Genomic DNA, 14259 nt, shown 5'->3' with positions numbered 1-14259 from the left:
AGTGGTACTGGGGAGTCAACCCAGCCAAACCATCAAGGGTTTGCAGTCACCCGCTCTCTCCTAGCGTTCAAAGGGAGGGAGGTCATGGGAAAAGACACGTAGGCAGAAGAAGAGGTATGGAAATCCTGGTCTGAAGGCACCAGAGGCTGACGGATACAGGAACTGAAGGGTATTTCAGCCACTCTAAGCAATCCTACACCTGGCAAGCTGGCTGGTCAGGAAAGTGGGTGCTACAAAACCCCATTTGATCACAACAGTCCTCTTGGCCTTCAAATCCAGGAATCTGTGAAAAAGAACGTTTCGGGACAGAGACTACGCTTCCTCTGAGACTGGAAAGGATCCAGCATCACAATATGTATTGTAGCTTCATCAGCTTTCCCTGGGGTTCAGGTGGGACTACAAATGCCGTTCCAACGAACACCACCAGCTGCTGAAGAGGATTCCAACTTCAAAGTCTCATCTAACACAGAAAAGGTCACAGGTTAATGATATGGTTAATTTTGAAAGCCTGAACTCATTTCTTGGGGATTTTTGGAGGCTTTTATCAATCAGAGGTTGCCAAGGGCTGGCTGAGGGTTAAGGACAGCCCTGCAGGACTCGAATGGCAAACTGGCACAGCTCGCCCTGTTCCAGCACACATGCCTGGGCAAGAGGTGTGGTGGTGTTTAGGAGCAGGGAACATTTACAGAAGACCAGGGCTTTTATCCTGGAGGACAGCCCTGTCTCCTGGAGGGATGGACTTGCCCGAGCCGGAGAGATATTTCTGCTGCCTGTGCACTCACATGCTGAAGTTCTCGGGGAGGAAGCAGCGGTTCCTGAGCAAACCTGCCCACAGCTGGACTCCCACGATGCCGAAGATGAAGAAGACAAAGAAGCAGAGGAGGAGGACGTTCCCCAGCATGGGCAGCGTGTCCAAAAGAAGCGTCACTAGGATGCGCATACCTAAGGCAAAGAGGAAGCAGTCAGAGAAGAGGAAAAGTCCACAATGATTTATTCCAGCTGTGTCCTCCTGACCTTGTCCTTTCCATTCACGCTTTTCCTTCCTTATCCACACATGGCTTGCAAACACCTGCAGCTCCCCTGTCCTCTCTGGTTTCCCCTCAAAGCCCCTGGGACGCCTCTCCTCATCCGTGCCCCATTCTTGGGCACACAACCTACCTTCCTTTCTCCTCTCCTTTCACTCTCCATCTCAAGTCCTCTCCTGCTCCTGAAGTCTTCCAGAAATTATACGTCTCCTTTCTTCCCTGAGACCAAACTCTGACGTTCCCCCTTGCTCAGTCATATTTCTTTCCCTCCTTGGTATATATTAAAATTCCCTTCCTTCCCTAATTCCCCTCATCTACCCTAAATCCCCTCTCTTCCTCAAAATACAGGACTCTCTCTGGCAGTTAATTCTCCTAAGTTCAGGAACAGCCAGTTCTGTAACAAAGACAAATTGATGGTGACTTCAACTTGACATTTACACACAAAAAAATTGATCTCATGTGACGTCTCTGTAATATTGTGCTCATCTCTCGCTCTCCTCCTTTCCCCATCTTCTGCATTCTCTCACTCGCTTGTATTGATTTGCATTTAAAGAAAGCTTTACTGTTGCGCCCTTTACTTTGATACTTCAAGAAGACTTTTCTTCTCTCTTCCTGGTGCTGTCACTTCTTCTATTGGGGTTTTTCTTCTCCTCCTCTACTGGGGAACAATCACCTCGCATCAACTCCTAATTAACCGAAGTGACTTTCTGTGAGTACTGCATTTATCATCATACAACCCTCTCTTTTTTCTTTTCCCCCCTTACATTTCATTCCCATCCCAACTACGTCGCGGAGAGGCCAAGATAAATTACCCGGAATTTCAAAACACATTAAGTGAATTACATCCCCTGTTAGACAGTGGCGGATAAATTCAGCCATCCATCAGGTCAGCAGTGGGGATAAAAAACCCCACTGCAAACAGGATTCTGAAGCTACCACAATGATTCAAACAGCAGCAGCGAAGCCAGATTAAGTTTGAGAGGCAGAACAATAAACAAGAGCCCGGGCACCTCCAGCATCAGCGACAGAACTGGAGCTGAGGAGTTCTCAGCGAGGCACAGGGCCAGTTCAGACAGAGGAGCTCTTGACTGAACGGGGCTGAACCGATGCCGGATTCAACACCCATACTCGTAGGGCATCTGCGTTTGCTCTTCCACCCTTGGGGTACAGATATGAAGAACCTGCATCAACTGGGAGGGTAAGGATGCGACTTACTGGGGACCCGGTTAATGGCCCTGAGTGGCCGCAGGACGCGGACAGTGCGGACGGCCGAGAAGCTGACGTTCTGCAGGTCCAGCGAGTACTCCAGCATCCTGTGAAGGAGATGAAGGCAGAGGAGCATCAAGGATCTTCTGGAGAAACATTAGATTATCAAACATTATAAATCAAACATTATATGCCAGCTGCTCACAGGGGGACTTGTTACTGCACCTCTCCCATCAGGAAAGTTTGCCAGAGAATTAATTAAGGGTTGTTTGCGTATCAGAATAAAGTCAATGAGCAAGAACGTGATACACCAGCTCCCACAGCCACAGATCTCTCCCCCTCATCGGCTTTGGTTATTGTTTCTGCACAGGTCCATGGCAGGAGCTTCTGAAAGTCCCTGCGCAATCCAGGAGGGGAATTTCCAGGCACAGCCCTGTTTTTAAGAACAGTTCTACGGATACTCTAAGGAATCTGGGTTCACTGTGCTGAGCACCAGCACAACCCCAAAAAGCAGGGGAGCACCCCCAGGCACAGATCCTTTCCCCCGGGTGCAGGAGGCACACGGCGCAGGACGCTGCGCTCTGCCCACCAGAGACCGCGGGCAGCTGGGACTCAGGTGCACTCAAGCACACAAACCCAAACTGATGACACGTGCAGATAACAAAACGGCGCAAACGTGGACTGAGGAACCTCCCAGTGCTCCAACACTGCATCTGATGGGGTTATGTCACAGCTCGGGACACTGAGGTGCAACCTTCATATGTCTTAGTCTGGGGATGCACTTGGACTGCTCCAAGTCCCCGGGGCCCCCCGGCACCGCCTCGCTCTGCTCGTGGCACCTTTACTGAAGCACAGCAGGGCCATCATTCTTATCACCACTGAGATATTGCTCTCCAGCAGCAGGAAAACACAAAAGCTCTGCCCAAAAGCATTCTTGAAGAAGCAGAGCCAGGCAAAGGCAAGGAAGAAGAGCACGAGGCTTCCCACACAGTCAAGGCTCCCACCGCCACAGGCAACCACAGGATATTAATCTCTTCCAAAAATGATCAAGTTCCACCTCAAAGCTAGCTGGGTGGTTCCCTCCTTCCAACTCCGACAGCCTAACTTCCAGTATGAATTTATCCAGGACAAGCTCATATCCATTTGTTCTTATGGCAGTGATGCCTTTTAAGGAGCTTCTAGAGCTGTTTTTTGTCCCTGGTGTTTACCCACCCACTGTATTTACAGAGGACAAATCACATCTCCTCTCAGCCTTGACTTTGCAAGGCCAAGCCAAGCTCTTCCAGCCCTCTCTGGCAGACAGGCTCTCCGCTTCCCAGACACAACCTTCCTCCACACCTGCCCCGGCCTCAATTAATCTTACCTGATGAAACATAGAACTTCAGGAGGAAGCTTTGTCCACACCCACTTTCCTCCCTCCTGGCCATCAGCAAACCCAGGATGGAGATGACTTTCTACCCCCCAAACACCTGGCTCCACATCTGATGCAATGACGCTTTATCCCATTTCTCTCGACAGGCTTTAATGGAGATGACGATGATCAAACCACATCTAAGATCAAAACAACCTCAATGCATTCCTCTGTATTTAACTGACACCTACAGCCACGAGACGGTCTCAGAATATAAATGTTGGGCAGACACGTGTGGATGCTACAGGTTTGTTCTCATCCTCTGATAGGAAAGGAAGGCAGCGTTGTCCACAAAAGCCCATGTGGTCCCAGTGACCAAACCCAGCCTCTTCCTCAACGCACAGGACTCGCGGCGCTGGCAGAGCTTGAGCTGCAGCAAGGAGAGGGGCAACAACTTCCTTGGACTTCAACGCTTCTCAGCTTTCACTCACCGTTTGAAAATCAGATTTGTGTACGGTTTGCAGGATTCGGGTAAAAAGCCCTTGTCAAACACAAAGCTTTTCTTTCATCCATTATTAAACCCGAGGCTGCTGGCAAAATGCAGAGCAGCATATGGTTCTTCACACCAAGACAAATCATTTTCTGATTAATGACAGCTCTAGACTCACTTCCCGAGATGTGTGTGCTCAAAATCTGCAAAGGCTGTGCTGTAAAATGCATTTAGATTTCATATAATAAAAAACAATTACAACGCCAAATTTAAAACCCCAACCAAACAGCATCAGCACTTGGACACTGAGACCAAGATGTTCTCCTCCCCACGGCAGCACCGGCGTTACAGCCCTGCAAGCTCAGCCCCAGCCTACAGGATCCACTGCTGATAACCAGCAGCTCGAGAGCCTCGAGAGGACCCAGAACTGGGGAAAACAAAGTGGGTAAAAATCAGCCACTAAAGAGCAAGTCCGACGAGAATCCCACCACCTCCCAGCTCAAAGGTCACCTTCCAAGGCGAGGGGATGCATGGGAGGAATCAATCCACATCCCTGGCAAGGGGAGATGCCCAGGGAGAGCAAATGTCAGGATGTCACCGACTGGCGAGGTGACAGGTACATTTACCAGCATATATAACATTTACGCGTTGAAAACCTGCAGCGTAAAGAGCCCCTGGTGAATCGTCAGCTCAAATGTCATTTCTGTTCAAACGGAAAAGCACGACGCCTGTCAGCGCCTCTGCCCCGGCCGCGGCCGCCCGGCCCAGCTCAAGGCTCGGAAAAGTACTCGGCGTTAACTGGGAAGGATTCGCAGCAAACGCTGAGACTCACAGAGCCATCAGCAGCCCCCGATCGCTGGAGATGTTCAGAAGGAAAGCGGAAATAGTTGGGGCTTTCTAAGAATAAAAGCGGAGCATCTGCAAAGGCAGCCGTACCACGGCTGGGGGTGGGATGCAGAGAGAGCCGAGGCAAACCTCCGGCAAACGCCTCCGAGAAGGAAAACTCCTGGGACTCAGCAGACAGAGAGACACAAGGGAGGGTTGAGGATGGACCAAACATTACAAATTCCCTCCTGTTCTGCCTGGAGACAGTAAGACTTGGAGAGCGCGGGGGCTTCTTTCCGATAAAACCCAAAGCCTTGGGAAGGACCTTGGAAGCGCAGGGCCAGGGGAAGGGCTCGCAGAAGTGATGCTCAGGATGGGTTGAAGGGGCTCTTCTCACCCAGTGAGACTCTAATAAAGCACAGAAATGCCAGCAAAGCCCTTCCCACACCCACCCGGCATCACCTCACCGACCCATCCCGGCTCTGCCCCCACCCCTGGGATCACTCCTGCTCAGGAAGCAGGAGATGGTGTGAAACCCATCAGAGTTCACGCTGAGAGCGCTTTCTAAGGAAAACCTGGGCTCTCCCCTTTCACAGCAGGGTGCTGGGGGGGCTCTACAGCCAGGGGACACAACCAGGGGCACACAAGGATCCCGTAGCAAAGCAGCGATGCCCACAGCATCCCCAGGAGCTGCCCACCCCTCGGCTCACCCTGGCACAGAGCTGCCATGCGCTGCCAGCAAGAGATTGGCTCAGATTTATTCAGCATTAAAAGGTTCCCAAAACTGGGCATATAGGCATCCCTTATCTAGAAAGCACAGCAATCAGTGGATGATATTAAGCCATTAGCACTGGAAAAGACAAAGGGAAATTATTTAGGCAGCATTGTGCCTTCAGAAAGCTGGAACGAAATTTCCTCCCGCCTGTCGCCGTGCTCTGCTTTTGCTCAGGCGCTGCTTTTAAGCCTCCCAAGCCTCACCGCAATCGTGGGTGTTGCTTAATCTTAAAAATATTCATTTTAATCAACCTGAATGGAATAAAAGAAGTAGCACTGAGGGGAGTATGAGCCCTGCCGGATCTGGCCACACAGAGGCATCGTGTGTCCCAGGCAGGACACTTGACTAATGAGGCTTTGAAAGCAGCAGCAAGTTCAGCACAAGAACTGAAAGAAACTAAAACATCCTCTTTAAAAAAGTCCTAACACTTCAAAAGACAAAGCTTTTTGCAGGTGGGTTTGAGTCAGCTCAGCTGCAAGGCACACTGCTGAGGGGTTTCTTTAACCCAGCAGGTTTCTGTGAGTCAAGGATGTGCCTTGCTCGGGATGCTCTGCTTCCAAGGCTGCAGCAAGGCAGCACGGAGCAACGGAGAAAGAATCATAGAATGGTTTGGGTAGGAAGGAACCTTAAAGATAATCTCACTCCAACCTCCCCGACATGGCCAGGGACACCCCTCCCACTAGAGAGCAGCTGCAGCTGGAGCCCTCGCCAGCCCTGCATCTTGGCTGCTCTTTGTCCTCCACAGAGTCATTTAAAACATCAAGTTCCAAAGCTTGACTCCAGAATTTTGAACCCCTGGAGGTTTGGGATCATACAATCATGGAATGGGTTGGGCTGGAAGGGACCTCCAAGCCCATCCAGTGCCACCTCTGCCATGGGCAGGGACACCTCCCACTGGATCAGGGGCTCCGAGCCCCATCCAACCTGGCCTGGAACCCCTCCAGGGATGGGGCACCACCGCTGCTCTGGGCAACCTGGGCCAGGGCCTCCCCACCCTCACAGCAAAACATTCCTCCCTGAGATCTCATCTCAATCTCCCCTTTTCCAGCTGAAAACCATTCCCCTCATCCTCTCCCTGCACTCCCATCACCTTCATGTGGTTCCTTCACTTCTGCTCGGAGCAAGAAGCACCTAACTCAGGCTCAGCCAGGATGGAGAAAGGCAGCGGGAGGAGGTTCCCAACATCCAGGACACCCACAATCGTCCCGGAAAGCACCAGAGAGGGGCAGGCTCCTGGGAGAGACTTTGGTGCAGCTTTTGCTGGAGCTCAAAGGGGCTGCGACTGTGATTGCACATTGGGTAATTGTGTGTGCAAATCAGCCGCTTACACGGGCAATTACCCCACGGCGCTCACGGTGCCCAGGCAGAGCAGAGGGCACCGTGCAGCCACATCTCCGAGGTTCTGTTCCTTGCTGCGATCAATACAGCAGGCAGAGGGGGTGAAAAAGCAACATTCATCCCTGCCTCTGTTGTTTTATTATTTGATTTTTAAAGGATAATGGGACTAACACAGGGGAAAGAAAAGCCTTTGCCTGCAGTCGTGGCAGGAGGCTGAGGCAGGGAGCGTCGCAGGCAGCCCCATGCCAGCGCTTTCTTCCCCACGTCTGACCCAAGGAGCTGGAAGAGCACCTTGATGGTCCCTATAGAGCTCAAGTGCTCTCCAGCAGAGCCCAGCAGAGCCCAGCCTGCCCGCGCAGTGAGCCGGCACCGCGAGCTTCACCCAACGCACCCAGCAGGGGCTTTGCTCTGGCTGCCACAGCCACGGGATCACCGGTCCCTGCAGACCCCCCTCTGGCAGCATCCCCGTATCCCAATTTCTGAGCTAAAGAGCTTTGCAGAGACCATCCGGGTTTACACGGAGCAGGGATGGAGTGGGGGATGAACACCGCAAGGCTTCCTGCAGCCTATATCACCCCTGAAATTCAGCGCTCTAAACCAGGAGCGAGCAAGACATCCTTAAGAGCTGTTTTATGAAGGCTTCAGCGGAGCAAACTCTTTAACATAGCCTTCAGCAGAGGGAGAACAAATGATAACAAACATTCAAAGTGTTCAGGAAGCGAAGAGAAAAAGAACCGGTGTCTGTCTTTCTGCCTGCCAAGATCTCCAGCCCCAGCTCAGCTCAAACGGTAAGCAAAATATTCCAGAAGTGTTTAACTTTCCTCCAAAGGCTTTTAAGAGGCAACACAAAGCACAACCAGGACTCTGCAGGCTTGGCCAAACAACTGACTGAGCCTGGAGTAAGAACAGACCCGCAGAGCTCAAACACGTACGGATGCCCAGCCCTGCTCAGAGAGGAGCAGGAACAGAGCACGGATCCAGCGCCGTGCTCTCCTCCATGCCTGGAGAAGGCAGAGAGGAACCCTGCAAGCTCTTACAGCACTAAATTACCCCCTGATTTAAAGACTTTCTCCTCAGAAAGCCATTAATCACTGGGGGGTTTTGTCATTTTGGGTTTTTTTCTGATGGAGATGGTTTAAAGCATTATCCAGTCCAGAGGGATGTAGAGATTCAGAGAAGTCTTTCTCTGACCAAAGCCAAAATAAGGTGATGTTCTGCAAGCTGGTGGGACTGCAGCAAAGCAGCTGGGGCTGCTCCAGCTGAGCAGCAGGCAGATCTCCAACCCCAGCTACAGCCTTCCCACAGCAGCGTTGGAAAAGAGCACCCTGCTCGGAGAAGGAGAAGGTGGAGTGGGTGCTGGGTCCTGAAGCAGCCAGGGAGAGGGCAAGTCAGGGCTCACCTCTACCCCACAGCCCCAGTCCACCAGCCCGAGCCTCAGTCAGCGCTAAACTGTAAATACTTCTGCACATCTTTGGATGTAAACAAATGTTCATCCTCGATACATCTGTGTCTTACGCTGCGAGAGGTCAAAATCATATTGAATCATCTTTAGAGCGAGAGAGCTGGCTTGCAACGCCCATTAACCTTCAAGTGTTCTCTTAAAAGCGAGCTCCCCACATCCTCTCCTTTAAAATAACACAACATAATTACGCCATTCATCACTTTTTTTCCATTCCCTTTTCCCCACGCAGCTCCGTAACCTACAGCCAAAGCCGTGCTTCACTGAGCTGAGTTTTGATCCTACAGCGCTGTTCTCCTCTCCAGCAAGTTTTCCTGTAATTACAGAGATGTGTTGCAGACATTACACACACTACAATTAGCACTAATTGCATTACATTGTCACAAAGAAGTCATTTTACTCTCCGTGAGCTCATGAGATCGGTCTGGACAGTTTAACGGAGCTGAGAAGTACTTAATGGCACGCCGTGACAGCGGCCAGCAGCGTGGCGGGAGCGAGCGCAGCACCCGAGCAGCTCTCCCGGCCCTCAGAAAGAAGGAGAGTTGGAGTAAACACACACAATAACGGTTCCTCTGCGATCTCAACCTCCGCTTGGTCCAGGAACTTCTCAAGGAACACGAAGAATTAAGTACTCCACATTTTAGAAGGTTGGTTTGGAAGCCTCTCCTAGACTTGGTAGGGAAGGGTTCTGCAGGAGGTCTACCTCCCCATGGGAGTGCAGAGCACTTCCCACGTGCCCCCAGCACGCCACGCCTTCCCCACTCAACGCCCTACAGACACAGTATGCTGGTTCTCCTCTCCCCTTGTCATCACTTCCTTCAGCCCACGAGCAGGGAAGCAGCAGGACAAGCAGGAGAGCAGGAGCCCAGGACCCGCCAGGAAGCCCACGCTGCCCTGCTGCTCCCCTACTGCCATGGCTTGCGTGGAAATGGGGAGGCAGAAGTAGAGCTGTTCCCTTGAGGCCACCAGGGCCACGTGGAATCATCAGTTTATGGGTCTCTCACTCTGCTGCCACTTCACTAGGGAACCTGGCTGAAGCCCTCACGCGAGATCTACGCAAGAACGTGACGCGCTTCATCAAGTATCCATCAAAGAGAGCGGGCCTTGCTCGGGTCTGGGTCTTCACCACACTTAATTCTACTATAAGAAATTATAAAGAAGAAATAAAGAATACACAGGGTGGCGTTAGCAGGCTCCAACCCTTGGTTGTGCTGCTGAAGTTTACAACTCCACCAGAAAGAGCCAGACCCAGAGTCCCACCTTGCCTCACACCCCATCTCTGCAGCCCCTGATGTTCCTCTGATGCTTCAAGGGGAAACCATGAGCCTTCTCTTCACCCAAGGAGCCAGAGGCTGGTGCAGCGGTAATGTTCTGGCCTCCCGTAGAAGATGGGTTGGCAGGGACAGTTCCAGCTCTTGGCCCTTCTGCCCTCCACCTCTGCCTCCAGCCCAGGTACATCTTTTGGCCTCTATAGCACCCATGAAAATGAATTTCCCAGGCCAAGGACGGGCCGGGACGCTTGGCACCTCCTTACTGGTTTTACTGGGCTGCTGCTTTAGTTTTCCCAGCTGCCTGGCAGAGATGTGTGCCACGACCCCACGGGGGCGGATGGACCATGAGCCAAGCCCACCAATGGGTTGCCCTTTCTTTGGGCACATCAAAGCGATGCTGGGGAAACACTGCAGCTGGGAGGGTCCCCTGCTCCCTTCCAGGAAAATCCAGTAAATGTGATCTCAGCCCTATCAAAAGGGGAAAAAATCACTGTTTTCCCAAAGGTCTTTGGGCACTCAGAGCACAGGGGGAGGCGAGGGCCGGCAAGCGATTCGTGTGTCAAAGAAACTCGGTGTGCTGGCCGGGGGCCAGGGACTTTTCATGTGGATTTCGAGCCTCTGCCAGGAGACACTCGGGTGCTGGAAGAGCCTTTAATTCAAACCAGGTGCCTCTGAAAGGAAAACACTCAAAAAGGCAAACTTGGTCACCTTCCCTCACAAAGAAAAAGTACAGTAATGAGAGCAATCACGCACATTTCAGTGAACTACCCTGGCACGCTCTGTGCTTCCAGCCGCCCACTCCACCACCACCTCGCCCTGATGGAAACCGAAGCCACCAGCAGGGCTGGAGGAAGGAGAGGACCAACTCTTGTGGTGAGGAGCCCCAGGGCACAGGCTGGCCAAAACCCAACGCAAACAAACGGCTGTTGTCCCACTGCTCTGCCCTCTGTGAGACGAGCATCAACTGTCCCACGAGAGGACCAGAGGGACCCCACGCAGGCAGTGATGTCTGCTGTGGAGACAGGATGGACAATGCCCATGACAAAACGTGGCAAACTGCAAAGCAGCTGCTTCCCCAAACCCTACACTCGCCAAGTGATGCCACAAACGACAACAGAGACACACGGGGAGAGGGGCACCTGCCATGGTGGGCTTACCCTGCGATGACAATGAAGAAGTCCAGGCGGTTCCATGTGTCTCCCAAATAGCATTTCTTCCCAAAAATCCCCAGTGCGATCATCTTGACGATCATTTCCACAGCGAAGAAGGCAAAGATGAAATCATCAAAGCTCTGCAAAAGAAAGGAAGGGAGGAGGGATGCTCCTGCATCGCTGCCCGCTCACACCGAGGGAGGGAATTAGAGACCAGAGCCCAAGAAAGACTTCTCTTGCTCTAGGAGGGAGTAAAAGCCCTGGGCAGAGGCAGTGCTGAGAGCAGCCCCTTGTCTTCCCCCAACCCAGACTGGCCCACAGAACCCATGGTGCTGGGATAAAGGAACAAGTGTATTTTAGGTTCTATGTTCATGATGAACTCAATGGTTAACCCTCCTCAGGCACTCCAAGCAAAGCTTGGCTACATTGAGGCCAGAACACCCTGGCAGGGGCTTTGCCTGATGACACCACGTGTTCACATCCGAGCACCAACGCCAGCATTTTTGCATGTGCTGGCAGGACCCAGGCACCCCAGGCACCAGGCCACCTCCACTGCAGCTCGTTCCTTCCCACTCCCCATTGTCCCGGGGCCACTGTTAAGCCAAAAGCAGCAGCCGTACCTGGAGGATCCTGCAGCGCGGCGAGTCACAGGCGATGTCCTCGCAGGGGTGGAACATGCCCAGCGTCACGCAGTTGAGCAGGATCACCAGCATGCTCACTCTCTCGAACCACCTGCACGGGGCCCCATCAAGGAAGCAACGGATCCAGATAAGCATCCATGAGCAGCCACCACTGAAGCATGGGATGGTTTGGGCTGGAAGACACCTCTCACAGCCCATCCAGTGCCACCCCTGCCATGAGCAGGGACACCTCCCACTGGATCAGGGGCTCCGAGCCCCATCCAACCTGGCCTGGAACCCCTCCAGGGATGGGGCACCACCACTGCTTGGGGCACCCTGGTGTCTGTCTCTGCCTCAGAGGAAAACATTCCTTCTTAAGATCTCGCCTCAATCTCCACTCTTTCAGCTGGAAACTATTCCCCTCATCCCATCCCTGCCCTCCCTGATCCAGAGCTCCTCCCCAGCTCTCCTGGAGCCCTTTTCAATCCTAGAAGCTGCTCTAAGGTCCCCCTGGAGCCTGCACTTCTCCAGGCTGAACAACCCCAACTCTCTCAGCCTGTCCTCGTATGGGAGGTGCTCCAGCCCTCCATCATCTCAGTGGCCTCCTCAGGGCCAGAGGGGTTAATCTGATCTTTAAAGCAAAGTGCACATCAACATCTCCATCTGGTTTTGCATGGAAAGCCAAAGTGCTGTTTGGATCCCACCAGCACGTTCTCCCCACGCAGACATCAGCGGCTACAGCTAATGCACAAACTGCTATAAAGCAGAAGTTTTGTGGCAAGAGTGCCGAGCACTGATGTGATGGATTAAAAAATTAAATTAAAAGAGCGATATCAACTTTTAGGGGAAAAAAAAGCCCCTACACCATTAATTTCGTCTCCTGGCATTTTACAGAAAAGCACTTTAACACCATTAGAATTTTCTATTAACCATGTCACAGCTTATCCCAGGGGCGTTCCCTTGGAGTCACTTGAACTTTTCATTCCCAGTTTGAATTAAGACTGTCAGAACCATTAACCGACTGCCTAAAAGCCTTCAGAGCACGAGGGCCGGCAGAGCCCTTCCCCGACCCCACTGCCGCCTCTCCGAGGGGTTTTAAAGAGCTGAGCTGCCGGGACAGCCTTCAGATGCTGTTACTTTGGGGGCAAAATAAAGTGCAGCAAATCCTCATAGGGACGGTTCAAACCCGGTGCCCAAGTGCTGCATCTTCCAGGGGCACTTCCAGGCAGCTCTGAACCGCGTGGCACACAGAGATGTGAAATCAGGAGCGGGTGCGACGCCGCGCTGGGGAGATCTTCCAGCCTAGCATGGAAAACACTCCATCGCCTGCCAAAACCTGCAGGCAGCCGGGGCCACGCTCCCGCCCGGGCGCACGCAGCAGCTTCCAGACTCCAGGAAAATAAGCATGGACCTTGTCAGACGAGAGCTTTCGCTGCAAGGCGGTAGCGGGTGGTGTTTGGAAACCCATGCTGCGGCGTTATCCGGCTGGGGAAGGAGAAGGTGAGGATGAATCAGCGGGTGCCTCCCCACCGTGCTGGAGCTGGCAGCTCCTGCTACCCATCCTGGGCAAATTCCTGGGAAATCACATGGGGCTGAGTCACCCGGGTCGGCAATCTGGGTCTTTTAATCACAAGAAATGTTTACAAGATACCGGGATAGACATTCCAACTGTCAGGTTGGGGCTACCAACCTTGGAAACCAGCCTTCTGCAGAGCCATCCGTGTCCACGGCTCGGGTATGGAGGAGCTGCAAAGCCCTCGAGAACATAAAGAACTGAAAAATAACCCTGCAAGATCCCCAGCAGGTGACAGGGCTGGCAGGGATGTTCAGCAGGGAAGGGAGGAGGCTCAGGAGCAGCCTGGTAGGGTCAGAGCCTGTGGACATGGGGTAGTGCACCACAGAAAGGATTGGTCTGACCCAACATCACAGCTAACCTGAAGATCTCATCACCCAAACAACTGCACACAGACTCAACAGGGTGGGTTTGCAGATCCCCCCTGATCATGGATACAGACACCAGACAGACAAAACAACCGCCGGGAGCTGGACAGACACGAACAGGTGCTTTTGGTGGGAAAATAAAGGCTGGATTTAGTGAAAGGAGGTTATTAGAAAGGCATGACCCTGCCCACATAAAGGGACAAGCATGGATGAGGAGAGGAGAACGTTCTCCCACCAGACTGATCACCAGAGTGACGGGATGCTGTGGTGGTAGCTATCCTTATCTCTCTATTTCTTTCTTTCCTTCCTTCCTTCTCTCTCCTCTTTCGATGCACAATTCATAACCAAATAAACAATGGCACGTCACCTTGTTTGAGTCTTAATTCTGTGTCCGAGTATCCAAGCTAACCATGTCTTTACCACATGTATCAGATGGATGTTTCCCCAGACAGGCAAAGCTTCATGGTGGTGAAGAGCTGGCACTGGGTCTGGTTCTCCTCTGTGGGCTCCATCTCAGCTGGGCACAGGACCCAGGCGATGCTTTTCCCACGGCAGAGGGCTGCTTGGTGCTGGCTGGGGACCACGAAGCTCTTGAGTGAGCCGAGATGGGCTCACAACCAAGATGGGCATCTGCTTGGAGCCCCCCTGATGTCACCTCCACTCTTCTCCAAGAGGTAGAGCAGCCCTAACGCCCACCCAGGGCGGCCGAGCAGACCCAAGCCCACCGCAGCTGCGTGTCCAAAAGGAGGAGCAGTGGCTGCAATGGGATGGACAGCATGGGATGGCACCGAGGACACCTTCCTGTGC

At 52.7% G+C, this 14259-nt stretch overlaps 1 protein-coding gene across 21 annotated transcripts in view; it reads right to left on the bottom strand.

Moving 5' to 3' along the window:
• CACNA1G (calcium voltage-gated channel subunit alpha1 G) overlaps positions 1–14259 on the bottom strand; it is a 148229-nt gene that overhangs the window by 91388 nt on the left and 42582 nt on the right. For all 21 annotated transcript variants that reach the window (XM_054083097.1, XM_054083079.1, XM_054083092.1 and 18 more), the window contains exons 2-5: positions 11512–11623; positions 10898–11031; positions 2241–2338; positions 783–942 (exon numbers count right to left, since the gene is read on the bottom strand). In XM_054083097.1, coding sequence (XP_053939072.1) covers positions 783–942; positions 2241–2338; positions 10898–11031; positions 11512–11623 — 504 coding nt within the window. The remainder of the gene's footprint in view (positions 1–782; positions 943–2240; positions 2339–10897; positions 11032–11511; positions 11624–14259) is intronic.

Source organism: Cuculus canorus, chromosome 18 (assembly GCF_017976375.1).
Source record: "Cuculus canorus isolate bCucCan1 chromosome 18, bCucCan1.pri, whole genome shotgun sequence".
Classification (NCBI taxonomy): Eukaryota; Metazoa; Chordata; class Aves; order Cuculiformes; family Cuculidae; genus Cuculus; species Cuculus canorus.
Note: the sequence above shows the minus strand (reverse complement) of the source record. Positions and strands in the feature narration are given on the sequence as shown.